Source organism: Myodes glareolus, chromosome 16 (assembly GCF_982192425.1).
Source record: "Myodes glareolus chromosome 16, mMyoGla1.1, whole genome shotgun sequence".
NCBI classification, from domain to species: Eukaryota; Metazoa; Chordata; class Mammalia; order Rodentia; family Cricetidae; genus Myodes; species Myodes glareolus.
In genome coordinates, this window is record NC_142041.1 from 4,111,078 (window position 1) to 4,127,947 (window position 16,870).

General features: G+C 38.7%; 1 protein-coding gene across 9 annotated transcripts in view; it reads left to right on the top strand.

Annotated features, from left to right (window-relative positions):
* The window catches only part of Slc26a7 (solute carrier family 26 member 7), a 116,048-nt gene extending 99,387 nt beyond the window's left edge, over positions 1 to 16,661 (top strand). For all 9 annotated transcript variants that reach the window (XM_085676985.2, XM_085676989.2, XM_048420629.3 and 6 more), the window contains 5 exons: positions 2,658 to 2,706; positions 7,840 to 7,940; positions 11,983 to 12,037; positions 12,119 to 12,222; positions 13,566 to 16,661. In XM_085676985.2, coding sequence (XP_085533111.2) covers positions 2,658 to 2,706; positions 7,840 to 7,940; positions 11,983 to 12,037; positions 12,119 to 12,222; positions 13,566 to 13,601 — 345 coding nt within the window. In that variant the 3' untranslated portion in view covers positions 13,602 to 16,661. The remainder of the gene's footprint in view (positions 1 to 2,657; positions 2,707 to 7,839; positions 7,941 to 11,982; positions 12,038 to 12,118; positions 12,223 to 13,565) is intronic.
* Positions 16,662 to 16,870: the final 209 nt, after the last annotated feature.

The window sequence follows — 16,870 nt, forward strand, 5'->3', positions numbered from 1 at the left end:
TCAAGGGAATATTAAGCATCATGGCCAGAGCTTTCAGATTGATACTAGGCCTATCTCTTTCATAGCGTCTTTATACTTTATGGGAGTGCACAGTTGTAAGTCATTTTTGTGGACTGGTGTTAGCCCACAGTCACTATACAAAGTAGTATTAAGAAAAAAATAAGTACTTTTAGATAATCTCATTAACTGTTGGTGGGGGCTGTTCATTCAGCCTCTCGGACCTGAAATCACACAGAGACTTATTATTTGCAATACTGTTTGGCCAATAGCTTAAATGTATTTTTAGCTAGCTCTTATATCCTAAACTAACTCATCTCCATTGATTTGTGCATCACCACAAAGTCATGGCCTACCGGCAAAGATTCGGCAGGCTCTGGTGGAGGTGTCTGTCTCCTGTGGCAGCTATACGGCTTCTCACTGATTCTGCCTACTCTCTCTCTCTACATTCTTTCATCTTGGCTTTACTCTGTTAAGCGTTGGCTGAAAGTACCTTATTTATTAACCAATGGCAATAAAACATATTCACAACATGCGCCACCTCCAATATCAATTATCCGATATGAAATGTGTCTAATTCAATATTCTTCACATAACACCCTGTAGTGCAGTGTAATCCAGGGCTGCCTGATAGGAACCTGCATTTCCAACACCGCTTTCTGTCTTCTTCATTTTGTTAGGACTGTCATTCATTTGTGAAGTTATGTTTCAGCTGGAGGATCTTACACTAATGTTTCATAATGGGATTAGAGTTGGCACTATGTTAGGACAAAATATATTTAGAAATAACTTTAATTTTACAGTTTTGATTTAGAGAAACACTAAGAAGATGGGGTCAGGTAGCTACTCTATACCTCATAGCACATTGAGATGTTAGTGTCTTACATACCACATACTATCTCCAACTAACAAATCCATCTGTTTATCTGTTTTAGTGCCTCTTTTGGTGAGGGAAGTTCCAGGATTCTAGCTAGTGTGCTACATTGCACTTACCTGTCATATTTATTTACATGCCTGTTGTCTATGACAATTTCTTAAATTTTCTAGTTAAAGGTTTTGAATATTTTGAGCAGAGCTGGCCAGATATTTTATAGAATACCTCTGTATTGGAATTTGTCTGGTATTCTGCATTGTGAGACTAGGATAATGATCTGGAGGAAGAGACACTGTAGTAGCCAAGGTGTCTAATACAAACATGACTGATTACTGTTGGTGTAGTGACATGCCTCCTCTCTAAAGTCCATCTACTATACCCTTTCTATGCTATACTGTGGAAGGAAGTCATTGTGTTCAGCCCAGTCATAAGAAATTGGAGAAGGTATAACTCACCTCCTAAAAGCAGAGTATCTAGATAAATTATTTAAAATTCTTCTGCACAAAAGGTTTTCAAGAAGGTAAGTGGAAGAAAGAAAATTGCATCTGCTGAAGGCTAGTTCCAAGATTCAACCACACAGTGCAGATGTCATTATCTGAATACTGCGTAAAAGAAAGACTAAATCTTGGAAATGTAAGAAAAACCTGACAGAAGTGATCTGTTGCCCTGGATAACACGCAGAGGAAATCAATTCTTCACTCAGCCTTAATGATGTATACACAGTGAAACTGTAAAAGCTGTGATCGAGAGTGGAAACTTGGAAAGGCATTGGCTTCAATGCCAGTCTGAGCTGTCCCTAGCTTTGAGACTTTGGTCCTGTCTTCTAATTTTCTCATCCTTGACTTCCACTTCCTCATAATGGAGCAGACGATTAGTAACTTCACAGGATGCTTCAGCTGTTATTATCATCAAGACTTGGGTATTTAGTAAACACTGAAAACTACCCATTATCATCAACAGCCAAAAAAAAGCACACTTTTTGATAAACAGATAGCTGCTGTTTCTGAGACCTCCCTGTTAGCGAAGCTAAGCTCCATGGTACAGAACCCCTTTGGTTTTCACCCCTTGACATTTAGCAACTCATAAATGTTTCTCAGGCATCTTCATGAGGTTAATGTGTATGAAATAATTTGTGACCTCAGATCATGTTAACGAATCAATCCCACACCGGTTATGTTTTAAGGGGTTATTTATTTGGCGGGGGGGTAAAACTTACATACACCATAAACCGACAGGAAGGGAGCCTAGTCGCTGGAGCAGGAGCCGGGAGCAGCAGCCGAGACCGAGCACCGGAACCAAGAGCCGGAACCAAGAGGGCCTATTCCGGATATGCTTCTCTTTTTAAAAGAGAAATATACCACGCCCCAGTGGGCTGGTATTTCAGCAGCTATTGGCTGACGGAGCGGAAGTCGCTCCCCGCTGCACTGTGGGCTCGTATTTCAGCGACTATTGATTGAGGCAGCGGAAGTTACTCCCACAACAAGATCAAAACAAATTTGGTCTTTCAAAAAATGTTCTCACATCCGATTCAGTGAGCCAAGTATCCACTGAACTCATGTATACTGACTTCCAGCCCATAATTGCTTCTTCGTTTCCTGCTTCAGTGCACACAGCATTTGAAACAAGCCTTGAGAAAAACATCTGGAGGAGCTCCTTGTTGACACATTGTGGAGACAGGAATGTGGGCGGAGACAGGAGTGTGGGCGGAGACAGGAGTGTGGGCGTGTTTAGTGGTAGCTCTGTAGCTTCACAGTATTTTCACCCTTTCCATCTATTTTTCTTTCAGTGTGAACAGAATACCTTGCTCAATCCCCTGTCCAACGGCAACTGCAATGGTGAGTTCGCTTTAAGAAGAGATGGTCTCAATGTCTTGAGCTGAGCTTGCACAGCGGACCAAAATCCCTTTCTTTCCTTCTCTGTTGGCCTCCCACCACCTTTTGGCGTTTCCTTGTTCTTCCGCTAGAATCTCTTCATTTTCCCCATTTCTTTCCCCCTTTTCATTTGCCTTTTCCTTTTCCCTCATTCTTCCTTCTCCTTTTCATTCCTCTGCCTCTCTCCTCACAGTTCTTCCCCTTCTCTATGTTTTTCCTTTCCCCATCTTCTTCCATCTTTTTTCACCTCCCACTTCTTTCTCCTTCCCCTCTTCTTGCCTCTTTCGATCTCCTTTTCCTTCTCCTAAAACGGAATATCTCCACTATATATAGTCTTAACATAGATCAACCTTTTTCTCAAATATTTTCGCATACATTTTAGATTTCTGCTTCACACAATTAAATCAATTATAGGCTCATGCTTTCCTAGGATAAATGTCAGGTGTCAGCAACAATGTCTTAATGATATGTCCTTAATAAAATGTCCAGGTCGATATTTAGTCTCTAGAACTTTATTGTCCTATAAGAGCATGAGTTGAGTTGACTTTCCTTCAATGTATAGAAACTGAAAGGCACAGGAGGCAGTGATACACAACTGTGCAGTATGAGTGGGACAGTCCCGATGCATGACCCTGCAGAATGAGTGACACCATAGAGCAGTCACTATGGTGACACCTAGAGCAGTCAGGTGATAAAAGACAGGATTCATAAAACCTAAATCACGTCTAGTCAAGGATTCAATTCTCAATAGACTGATGTGAAATTATACATTACATAATTTCAATATCATTAGTTGGTGAGAAAGAAAAAGAACAACAGGAGGGAGAAAATTGTAAAAATCTGTTGCAGTGAATGTGGGCATGATGCATAAGCATGATTTGAGGTCTCTCTGGCTCTTTCTCTGGTGATCATAAACTGGGACTATAATATAAGTTTCAATATATTTCAAATAATGGAAATTATGCATGCAGGTTTACTTGCTAATATGCAATGAATATATAAGTCATCTAAAATGTATTTATTTTATTTTTAATTATGCGTTTGTGCGTGGGGAGGTTGAGGGTGAGGCGTGTGCACATGAATACATGGGTTCGAAGAGAACACTGAATCCCTAGACCTGGACTTAGAGGCAGTTGTGAACCACCCCCTCAGGGCTTCTAAGAACCAGGCTTTGGTCCTGAGAAGTAGTACAGGCTCTTAACCACTAAGACTTCAGCTCCTAAGCTGTAAGTCTTTAATAGAAGGGAATTTAGAATGAGAAAATCACCCTAGAGTCTCATTGTATTTGGAAATTAGTAGATAGTGCTTATAATTATATAATATCTTAAGAAGAAATCATAGTAGGAAATAAAGAAAGTAGATTATAAGAAAATACATATAAAATTATATGGTACTGATAGAAAAGTTAGCGACCCTACTCACTCACCCTTCTCTGGGGACTCCAATTTATCATCATCATCAGCTTGTTCCTCCTTTTCCTTTTGCTCCTCCTCGCCCCTCTTATTCAGCTACAGGACTCTGCCCCTACTTTTCTCAGCCTTTGTGAAGAGTCTTTTCCCCAGTTTCATCACTAAACCTCTATTGGGCTCCCTACCTTATGGTATCTCTTCTGTGACCCCGTCTTCAGTCTCATTCAAAATGAATCAGCGTGACTCTCAGACTGCTTTCTTCTGTTGTGAGATGAATGAGGGCACTAAAGCTTAAAACTTTCAAACAGGGAACAGTGAAATCCGCGTGTGTCTGCAAAGGTAGCTGTGTTTAAATGACAGGATGGTAAGTTAATGTGATAGGCAGCCACCTAGGAGACATTCACCTGGTTTAAGGGATGAAAAAAAATAGGACCCAAAGAGGCTCAACCAAAGTGAGACATGGAGCAAGAAAAACACTGGGTAAGAGAATAAAAGTCAAAAATTCCCTTTCTCCAACAGCCTTTGCGGATACATAGTTGACATACAACAGAATAAACAAACCTATAAAGCCATCTATGTTATTGAGAAGATGGAAGCCATAGCATTTTTTTTTTCTGAATGAGAACTATAATTGTTTACTTGTGAGCAGATCTTCTAAAAGTATTTTTAGTACTTTTGGTCATCTGATGGTAATGCTCACAGGAGCTCCGTAGAGTGTCTGTTGCCATGGTGAACTTCCACGTGGTAGTCTTCTCCCCACTTAAGGAAACCTCAAGGTTCCTACAGGTCTCTACTCATGTGACTCTTGCTTCTTGTCATTCATTCAGTTCTCATATCATTATTCACATGGAAAAAAAATCATGTATTTTCTTAAGGTTTCTTGATCTTAGGAATAGTAGGAGGTGCTGCATATTCAATGATTAAGAAAGTAGACCTGGCTTCTGTTGTCATGGACCTCAAAGTTTAAGCAAACTTCCACCTTTCTGAAACCCTTGCCCTACTCTTAAGCCCCAAATAAACTCAGGTATATTTTACTTCTGTCTCTGCTGTTGTAACTATCCTAAGCTCAATGACTTAAAGCAGCACACATTTATTGCTTACAGTATAGGGACAGAAGTTTGGGGTCCTATGAGCATAGCATTGGAGTTAGTGTTGGGACATACTTCTTTTGGAGGTTCTATAGGAAAATCCCCTTCCCCTTTCCAGTTTGATCCATCTCCATTCCCTGGATCATAATTAATTTTAAAGTCAGTAGAGGCATCTTCAGGTCTCTTTGGTCCCTTCTTTATCATGTCTTCTCTGACTGAATTGCCTGACACTTGGATGGTCTAGGATAATCTCCTCTTGCTAGCATCCAGAATTTTGTCAAATCTGTAAATGTCTTATTGTCCTGTAAGGTAGCACATTCACAGGTACTGAGGGTGAGGAAATAGATTTTGGAGGTGTTTGTGGGAGTGGGGGGGCATTGCCAGCTGTTTCTAGTTCTTCCTTAGCACTTTTTCTCAAGCTGTCGTGAGATATAAACTGAGCTGACTACTCTCCATTTGACTGCTAGTCTATGGAAGGCAGGTGCCTTCCTCACTCTGTTCACCACTGCACTTCCATTTCCCAACAGGGCGCTTAAATTCAGGGTGCATCTGTATTACTTGGCTGCTAGGATTAATGAGAAAGCAGACCTATGAGTGAAATGTTCAATAACAATCACACGTTTTCCCAAAGACAGTATTGCTTGCTCTAAATGTTCCTTCTTTCCTCCTTCCCTTAGAAATTAGAGAGATAATTCTGTTTCTCAATAGTTAATTGATACCAATAGAAGATACTTTTAAAAATGACAAGTGACTTGCAGACTGTCAGAATCTTTTGAAGGAAACAGAAAACACTCCTAAATTATGCAACTATGAATATTTTTTAATTAAAGGGGTTAATGAATATTCTACAGAAAGGACTGTTTTCCACAGCCTGGGTTTAATTTCCCACCCACACCTGATGGTTAAGGTCTTCTGAAACCTGTTTTGTTGTTGCTGATAAAGCCTGCCATGCACCACCTGCCCTGTGGAGATAGATTAGTTGTCTCCTTTGCACATGCTCCAAGTTTACCTCCTTTGCTGACAGCTCTTAGCCGTGTGCTCTCATCGCTCTGATCTAGGACGGTGCAATTTGTATTGTGCTACTTGTTTTACTTAGAAACGTGGAACACAAGATTATACCCATAAATGAGAGGAATGAAAAGGTTGAGGAGATATGGGCAAATAAAAGTTATTATTGCTTTTGGAAGATTTCAGAAATGTTCATTGTATTTAAATTTTTATCTCAGAGAATCAAAAGCATCTGCATTAGGATTTTTTTTAAAAAGAGAATGTTATTAGTTGATATCTTTAAAATATCTTATTTAAATAATACATGAATTGGTATTTTGTTTTGATTTGTTTTATTGTTAATGGATTGGTATTTTGTTTTGATTTGTTTTATTGTTAATGGTTTGAAAAAGAGAAGCAAAAAGAAAATCATGTATAAAAATTAAAGATGAAATAAACAAGCATAGATAGACTTGGACAATGGAAGAGACGTCTTGTATCATGATTTATAAACTCCAAGGATTTTATAGTAATCTTTAGCAATACATTGTGAAATGATTACAAGAAAATAACAAAGATTGCAAGAAGATAACAAAAACAGAGAATGTAATTTAGCAGTGGAAAGACTTAAGGCAGGATTGAAAGAGACCAACTTTCTTAAAAACACGCCAGTGTCATTTAGTCATCCATTTACAGCCAGACAGCATCGTCAACAATCTCCCGACCTAATCTATACCTAGATTGTTTGCATTGTAGCATTTGAAACTTCAGACTGGCAAAAAGTTATGGTAGGATCTTAGAGAAATACTGACTTGATAAACCATTCTAAGGATTAATTTGACTTCAGTAAACAAATTACATAAATAAACAAATTACAAATAATTATGATTACATAATCATGGATATGTATTGAGATGTTCGATACCATGACATATGGTTTATAGATAAAAGTTATATAAATTCTTGAAGAACATTACTGTATTGACATGTTTTCTAAATTTATAACAATTTCCTTTAGGTTACAGCTTTTTGTTGTAAAGCCTTATTTGTAAATATTACTATTCTCCTTTTTAGAAAAGAATAAAAACATGCATATTCAAGTTTCATTATACAAACTGGACAGGCTATATTTATATATTTTGTTTTATATATACATATATACAATTTAGTATTATATACTATATATTTAGTAATAATAGTATAGTAATATATATACTGCATATATAATATATAATAGTATATATTATATATACTCTATTCTGCCCTGCCATTAGCCAAAGCAGCTTCTCTATTAACCAGTGGTCATAAAACATAGTCACAGCATACAGAGGGGAATCCCACATCACCTACCAGCCAAAGAAGCAGTAGATTTGGATAGTGCACCATTCAGCATGTTTGCACTGTGCTTAGACTCATGTAGAGTTCTCCTGTCCATCTAATAAAAACAACAAACAAAAGCAGAGCTCAGAAATCATGGGTAGCTAACTGAAATTTTAAGAATGAAAGTTCAGAATTACTGTTCGCTGTGAGGCTGCCGTTGCTTTGTTACCATTCAAGCAAGGCAGCGACAGAAGAAATATGAATTCTAACTACGGTTGCTGTGTCTCCCACAGAGGAAGCTTCCCAGCCCTGCCCCAGTGAGAAGTGTTCTTTGGTCCTGGATTGCAATGGCTTGACCTTTTTCGACTACACGGGAGTCTCTACACTTGTTGAGGTATCTACTTGGCCTGAGTCGGGCCTGATTCCTTCCCTTCAGTAGCAGGAGTTTTCCTCAACCATCTCAGCGACAGAGTCGAAACCCCTTTCCCACAGAGGACATAGAACAGTGCATCTCATGCTACAGTAGGTTTGTTCCAGAAGATCCATCTGGATTCTAGACCTATAGGAGAGGGGGTCAAAGTCAGAGTAGTGAGAAGGCTGAGATTGGAGTGGTATCAGGGATAAGATCTGCCAGGAAGTGAGTTTTCAATGCTTCTGTGATGGGGAAAAGCCCCCTCAGGGTTGCACCACCCAGCTAATCCTCCCTGAACTCTGCTTTTGCCTGCTCCACTCCCTGAACCTGCTGTATTCACTCCCCTCTTCATGCTGTGCCTGGGAACTGTAATGGGAGTTCAACTCATGCAGAGGCTCCCCTTTTTTATCTTTCTGTCTACCTGATGTTTTGTTTAGTTGTTGTGCTATTCTGGGGCTCTGGTTCAGTGACTGTGTACTGACTAGCAATCAAAGCCTTGGGTTCACTTCCCTGAATAAATGTATAAATAGATGAACAGAAAAATTGATCAATCGAGTTCAGGTTAATCAGCTTGATGCAAGTTCACACTGTGAATTTCGACTGAGATCCAATATATTTTTTTTATCTCTTCATTTGCGTTTTAAATTGACTTTGAAATGTCCCACCTTTGGGCATCTCTTGTTCAGGAAGACACAAAGGTGAGTGCTTGGAGGGATACTGCTTCTCCTGAAAGTCTGGAGATCCTGCTAGATCTGTCACACACCAGCTATGTGCTGGGGAATCATCCATTGGTTGAAATCTGTTAATTCCTTTGTGGAAATGAGGATATGATTTTGTTTTAAAAATTGAAGGTATTCAGAAAGCAAATAAATGGTGCAAATCAAGGTTTAAGTGTTGAAGGAGTCAACTTGTTGCTTCCTAGCTACTCAGCCCCAAAATAACCACTCAGAATCATTGCTTGGCCCTTTAGCTTTAGCTTCTTATTCTCTAACTCTTACATCTTAATTTAACCCATCTCCATCAATCTGTGAATCGCCATGAGGTCATGGCCTACCAGCAAAGTTTCAGCACATCCATCTCCAACAGCGGCTCCATGGCGCCTCTCTGACTCTGCCTTTCTTCTCCCAGCATTTCATTCAGTTTTCCCTGCCTACCTAAGTTCTGCCCAATCAACAGGCCAAGGCAGTTTCTTTATTCATTAATCATAGTCACAGCATACAGAGGGGAATCCCACATAATTTAAGTACCTAGCCTTTCTTCACTGTGAGATCTTTTGCGGCTGGTATTTTTCTTTTCTCTGTATTGCCTGAGTCTGCCACTTAAACTCCTGGGAACTCACTTAAAATTCAATTTCTGAGGTCTGGCTATGGTCCTAAGTCTTCCTTTTAAACTCCCCTAGGAGACTGCTGCAGGTGATCTGTGGATCACACAGGAAAGAAACAGTGTTTGGACTCTTTATCAGTTAGGCCTGTGTGTGGATTTGCTGTTGTTGTTGAATTGCATTTAAATTTGTGGCTGAGATTGTTAGTTGCCTTCTCTGGATGTTTCGGTGAAAAAGACACAAAGGTACCTACCGCCCTTGAGCTCAGGGCAGAAGGCTGACAGTTAAGATGAATCAAGCAATCCAGACACTGGACATGCTAATATTTGGAGGGTTTTGTTTTGTTTTCCTTAAACTATGGTAATGGATTAAAAGTTCTATATGCTAGATTAAGACAATTGATACAATTTATTTTTAAATTGGCAGGAAAATATACTTGCACTTGACATGGTATTTTTCCTTGTGTATACAAGGCTGTCAGTTTTGTACTTGCTTCCATTTTCCCCATCATATTACTGTTTGGTTTGTTGATCATGGCTACATTATAATGTATGTTAAGAACACCAGCTTTAAGAATAGAAAAGTTCTGGAGTCACACATCCGCCCAATACTAGTTCTGGGCTTGGAGATAAAATTTATTTTCATGCTTTCTATTCCCCCATGTCTGTGTGGCATATGTGTGAGTGTGGACACATGAATGATACATGTGTATGTCAAAGGTCAGCTTCAGGTTTCAGCCCTTGCTTTCAACCTTGTTTGAGACAGTATCTCTTTGTCATCTGCTGAGTAGCTGATGTGGGAGTTACAGGGACTTTTCCTGTCTCTGCCTGACATCTCTCCTCAGGAGCCATGGGACTGTCCTGCCTATGGCATCCGGCTTTTTTTAAATGTCTCTTCTGAGGATTCAAATTCAGGTCTTAGTGCATGTGTGACTAGTGCTTTACCTACTGAGCCTACCCATTTGTTTGCTTTTCTATACACTAGAAGTAGAGTTCTCCACCTTATCACACTGTGAGCTCAGAGATGATGTATGATGCAGGAAACGCTCAGTAAAGAAGTGGCCATCATAGTTAGGAAACACTCAGAAATGCCAACATTTAGTATTACTTTTTTCACTTTAAAAAGTCATTTCTTGAGCTGGTGAGTTGCCTCCATAGGTAAATGTGCTTGCCAGAAGCCTGACATGTTGAGTTGATCTCCAGAACAGCATAAACATAAAAAGAATGAACTGACTCCACAGATTTTTTAAAATCTCTATCGCTGTTGTGTGCTTGTGGGTGACACAAACATACAAACAGTAATAATAATAATATATATATTATAGTGATATATTATAGTAATTATATATATATAGTATATATATATATAGTGTGTGTGTTTGTGTTTGGATGTTTATGGACATACATACACATATATTTAAAAATTTTAAAACCATTTCTTAAAGTGCAAATAATATATTTGCATACAAGATCATTTCTTAGTTTCAGCTACTCTAGGAAACAGTATAGAGCCGAGAGCAGCAGGGTCCCTCCAGCCATGCCAGCTTCCCTGCGTTTTAGCAACCCTCTGTATTATTTAGTTACTTCAGCATGGAGAGCATTGATTTGATCCTGGAGTTGTGCATTGAAAGGAACTGAGTGACTTCTATTTATTCTTTCACTGGGGACAGGGGTAGGGGGTGGCTAGTGGGGGTGCAGGTCGGTGAAATGGAGATTGTATTTATCAACATCAACAAGTCACCCAAAATAGCATTGTGTTTGTGCTCCATTGGGCTTTAGAGAAAGTCAAACACTGGGAGGTCACCTTGACTTAATCACATTAACTTACAGGAGTCGTTCACTCAAATCAAAGTCAGAGCCTACGTTTTATTTTTTGTGTTCTTTAATTTATACTCAAATTGACACAACTCTGATTAATCTACTTTTCTCGTTTTGAAGCAATGACTTACTGAAGAAGAAGGATGAAAGCAATTATGTATCTATAATGTGCATGGTTACAATAGATTCTAGAGTGTATTGTAAGTACTGCTGACATGTCTTTCATATAAGATGCATCACTACCACATGGCCAGTTCCAGCTGTAAATGAACTTTTACATGCACATTAGGCAAACTTCATGGTCTTATTTTGCTTTTGATGAATTTAAGACCATTAGTTCATAAATTGATTCTGGTTCAGGTGTCTAGGAGTTTAAGAGTTAAGGCCTTAGTGCACTTGAGCGTTAGTTAAACTTTCTCACCTTAATGGGCTTTTATAACAAGAAAATTTGGTTCAGTTTCTAATGAGGTTTAATAGCTGGGTTTTACTGAGTCAATGAAATATTCCTAAATTATTAAAGTTAGCAGGCTAGCACCCTTCATCACTTCCACAGGTTGGTCCTTGACTTTCTGTAAAAGATGCTGACTGCAATCTTATATCATTCCTACAGGGGAGAAAAAACTGTTTTCATTTTTCTAAACATATGACAATATGAGCATCTACATTTAGTCTCTGCAGAATACATGTTTCACTGTATGAATCTTCTAGCGCTTACTGGGCCTGTCCTCAACTGTGTAACAATGCCTCCCTCTGGTGGTTTGACTTCAGAGACACTGTTTTTATCATTAGTTTTTCCCGGGAATTATCCTCCCCTGCCCAAACCTAGTTTCTCCCTGCAGTCTGCTATTCTGAACTAACCATGAGCATGCTCTTTTACTTCTTCCAGCTGTACCTAGATTGCAAGAGCAGGGGTGTCGATGTGTTCTTAGCCAATTGCACAGGTAAGAGTGTGTCGTCGGCTGATGTCAAGTGCCGGCCTCTGCTGCCCCGCCTGTCTTCACACATCTCGTGCTTCCCCACAGCATCCTTGATCAAAGCGATGGCATACTGTGGAAACCTAGACACCGAGAGGCCGATTTTTTTTGACTCAGTATCTGCTGCAATAAATATCATCCAGGCAAATAAGGTGAGTTAGCTAAGCTAGCAAGCACAGGTTGTAAGGAAAACTAGCCTACATAATCAAGGGCTTTGGAATATTATAGTAGCTCCCTCCCCACTGGTACCAAAAAAAAAAAAACATAAATAGTCCTTCCTTTTGCATCTGACAATTTACTATAAGTAAATTGTCAATTGCACACTTTGTAGACAAGTTCTGAACAATTGTTAAATAGTCAGGACCTTCTAATGCTGTCGTGGATTAGAGAATTTGATGTCACCGATCAGGTGCAGATTCTTTGCTTTAAAGGCCTTTCAAGATCCACTGTCCTGAACACTGATCTTGGCTTTCTCCAGTGCAGAAATACTAAATATAGATTTAAAATATATTTTTGTGTTTAGATAGTCTTGTCATTATCTTCATTTATGTTGTTATCTTTTAAAAACGGAGTCTAGTGGTCACATGACTTCAAGAAGACAAATTACTGTGTGGTATTAGACCTTTGGGTTTAGTTTTACAATGAATCCCAGAGCTGTGGTTTCCTGCAATTTTCCTATAATTTTTGTATCATTTTGCCTTCCTCTTCCCCAGGATGGTATTAGTGCTTCCCCTAGTGAGCTTTGTCAATTTCAGTCAGAACAATTTGCAGTTTCCCAATAATAACTGCCATTATTAATATTTATTACCCACTGTGTTCTAGAATAGTCTAAAGGCCTCACTCATATTAATTAAGTAAATTTGCCACTGCATATGAAGTAGATACTCTCATTTAGCCAATTTTTAGAACCAGGAAATGGTGTGGTAAGTTTTTCTTATGTGTATGTGTTTCTTTTATTGGTTAATAAATAAATCTGTTTCGGCCAGTGGCTTAGCAGAATAGAGCTAGGCGGGAAAACTAAACTGAATGCTGGAAGAAAGAAGGTCAGTCAGTGAGAAGCCATGTAGCCTCTGTCAGAGACAGACGCCTGCCAGAAGGTTACCCAGTAAGCCACAACCATGTGGCAATACATAGATTAATAGAAATAGGTTAGTTTAGGCTATAAGAGCTAGCCAACAAGATGTTAGAGCTAATAGGCCAAGCAGTGATTTAATTAATACAGTTTCTCTGTGGTTATTTCTAGTCTGGGCAGCTGGGAATGAGCAAGCAGCTTCTACCAACAAGGCAAACCAAGTACAAAGGAGGTCACAACATCTAGCCTGTGACAGTCAGATGTGACCCTTGGGGCTTCCTCCCACATCCCTGTGCTCTTACACCTCTGAGATGTCCATTTTTGTACCATGGCCTGTGGCTGGCTTCTGCTACTGCCGTTCTTCCACTGTAGTACCGATTAGGGGATATGTGCGTGATGTGTGCTTATTTCTTCCTCTTTCAGAATCTGAGCAAGGTCAGTGATCACAGCGAAGTCTGAGGCCCACGTGATGAAGTGCACATCTCATCTTCAGCAACTGCCCCAAAGAGGCTGGATATTGACATTTTGCACAAATATTGGTTATGGATTTGTATATGACCTCTGTTTCAATGAGAATGATATGAGTTAGCAACTGCATCGCCAGTGACCAAGGCTTGCTGGCACCTTATTTTTCTAATCTTTCTTAATAAACAGATTCATTTAGTTATTTTATATAGGGATCAATATGCATGCAGATTTAGTTTACTAAATAGTAAAGAGACATTTATTTCCTTTTATGAGAGTTTTGTAGGGTCTTATTTCTATTTTGTTGTAAGCTAACAAATGGAGGAACACTTTGATCAGAAGTGGTTTGGACTATTTATAAACCATTTGTAAAAAAATTAAGATCATGTAACTAATACATAAAAAGAAGTTAGCAAATCTGCCGTTTTCTCATAGTTTTTACTCCAAAGATATTCAAACACCAGTAAGATAAAGTCTTGCCATCTGCAGTGAAGAATGAAATCCACAGAGATAAAGCCTTTGGAACAAAAGACAAAGTAGAAGCCAGTGGCGCCAAATCTCATGCACACCATCGCTCTGGCAGTGTTCTTGTGTTCAGCGAAGCTCTGTGTGTGGCAGAAAACTGCTGTTTTTGCAAAACTGAGTTCTTGCCATTATTCTGCTTCATTGTGAGGACTGGAAGCCTTTCGGGGGTCCCGTCGGACAGCTCTCCTCTCTGCAGCGGCACGTGGAAGATGTTCTGCCTGCAGCCTATTTTTTTACCACAGAGACTATGAGAATTTAGCATCTAATATTTTTCAGATAGGATTTTTTAGATGACAAAATATCTTGAGTTGAGTGGTTATATGCTGTTTTGATAAAAGATTATCTTTAGAAATTGTGAATTTTCTATTTGAGAGACACCAAGTCAATAAAATGTAATCGTTTATTTATCTTTACCAACATAGATAAATGGATAGATAGGTAGATAGATAGATAGATACATACATAGATAGATGATAGATAGATAGATAGATAGATAGATAGATAGATAGATAGATAGATGATAGGTAAGTATTGTAGGGAGGCCACCCATTTATTCCCAGTTCTCAGCCCTGAAATAACCACACAGAAACCATATTATTTGCCATACTGTTTGGCCAATAGCTTAAGCATATTTCTGGCTAACTCATATCTGAAATTAATCAATCCCTATTAATCTGTGTATCACCACAAGGCTGTGGCTTACCAGGTAAAGTTCTGGTACTGTCTCCAGCAAGGCTATGTGGCTTCTCTCTGGCTCTGCCTCCTTTTTTCCCAGCATTCAGTTTAGTTTTTCCTGCCTGGATTCAGTTTAGTTTTCCCTGCCTAGCTCTACTTTACCCTACCACAGGCCTAAGACAGTTTCTTTATTAACCAATGGTATTCACAGCATACAGAGGGGAATCCCACATCACTCAAGGGCATCTGTAAGAACAAAACCTAATTCCTGTCCAAGTGACATATTGAAATATAATTCAGCAAGCGTGTGGTAAGCATTCGTATGATCCCCAATTTTAGCGCCTCAGTTTTTTTGGTAAGATGAAATAATAAAATTAAAATACCAAAAATAATGTTCCAAATTTTCAAGGTCATTTTAATTTTTACTGACACAAACTGAAAAGAGCGGTATTGGTGCTCAAAGCCACAGTCTCTTCATTGTTAATCTGGTTAGTAACAAGACAGGTGACTACTGCTAATCATTCAGGGTTCCAAGAGGAGATCAAGGGAGAGCTACAAATAGCTTCCTTATAAAAAGGAGTTTTATTCTGCATCATCCATTTGTATTATTCTAAAGGTGCATGTGATGATATTCTCTATCTTCAATCCATTGATTCCAGCCGTGGAGGCATGAAAAGCCAAGAAAAAAAATATATTATGCTACATATAAATTGACATTTTGCTATGAAAGTTTGGCCTATAATTGAGCTCATGAATTATAGGCATTTTAAATTTGTGGCAGACTATGGGCCCTGGCTGACATTAAAGTCATCACAACTAATTGTTGGGTGATTTGTTCTCTGGTGTTGTTAGTGTTGAGACAGTCGTGTCTGAGAAATTGCGTGTGAGTACATTTAAGTATTATTTCAGTGTCAAATATTGGTGTTATAGTCAAAGGCAAAGAAGATCAAATCACACACTGTGTTAAGTTCACTGTGCTATAGTTTATTCCAAGACCATGATGACTGTTTGCCCAAAGAAAGTCTCTTGAATTAAGTTCTGAGAGTCCAAGAGCTGAATATGAGTTTTAGACACACAAGTGTCTATTTCAGAAAAGAAGCAGAGACCAGAGAAGCCACAGGAAGGCTCCACTGTTGCAGTGTTTGTGTCAGCACACTGACCTGTTCTTACGGCCTCTCTCATTTTTATATGATAAACTCCTTCCATAGTACTTGCTATAATAAAATAGCTTTAAAAAACAAAACTGACCTATACAGGTGTTGTGAGCCTAATATGGCAGATATGAAATATGTAACCAGAAAAAGACTGTTAACATTTGTGCAAATTAAATGCCCTTAAATTTTGTCATTTATCTTCCATTTTAAAGGTTAGTTGCCCTCAATTATATAATTTCAACATTATAAAGTTTAGCTTAAACTACTTTGCAATAATTTATTTGACAGATCTCCCATGCAGTGGAATGAGGAGAGAGATCTTTCTTTTTTTTATGAAAACATTAATGTGTTAATATCGCATATGAGTAATGCCTGACATTTAATGGTCGTTGAAATATGTTGGTATGTGGCTGAACATACACACACCTCTGAAATGCCAATTTTATGTTCTGTGGATTGATCCAGTTCAGTACCAAATAAGCTTTTTGGCAGTGAGTTTGTTGCCAGATGGATTTCAAAGAGGGAGCTAAGCGGTGCTTTCTCAGCCCAAAGGCGTAGTTAAGAATCATGTAGTCCAATATGCTGCACTTATTTTTATATTTTTCCATGCACTTAATTATTGTTTTTTATAATTATTTGTACTAACTCAGCATGTAGCAACCAATTTACGTGGAAATAAATTGAAATATGATAAGTACAATTTTTTGTGGGTTTGTGTCTATCATTTCAGAGTACTCCCCTGCAAAGCAAATCGTACGTATTGCTGTTTTGCTCTGACCACAGAATAGTATGTGTTGGAAATTCTTGGAAGTGTTCCTTATTCCTAGCAATTTGTTCTTACAAAGTTTCAGCCTGGGTCTACAAATGTCAGCGTCTTTGATTTATGTATCACTGAAAGGGGCATGTTTT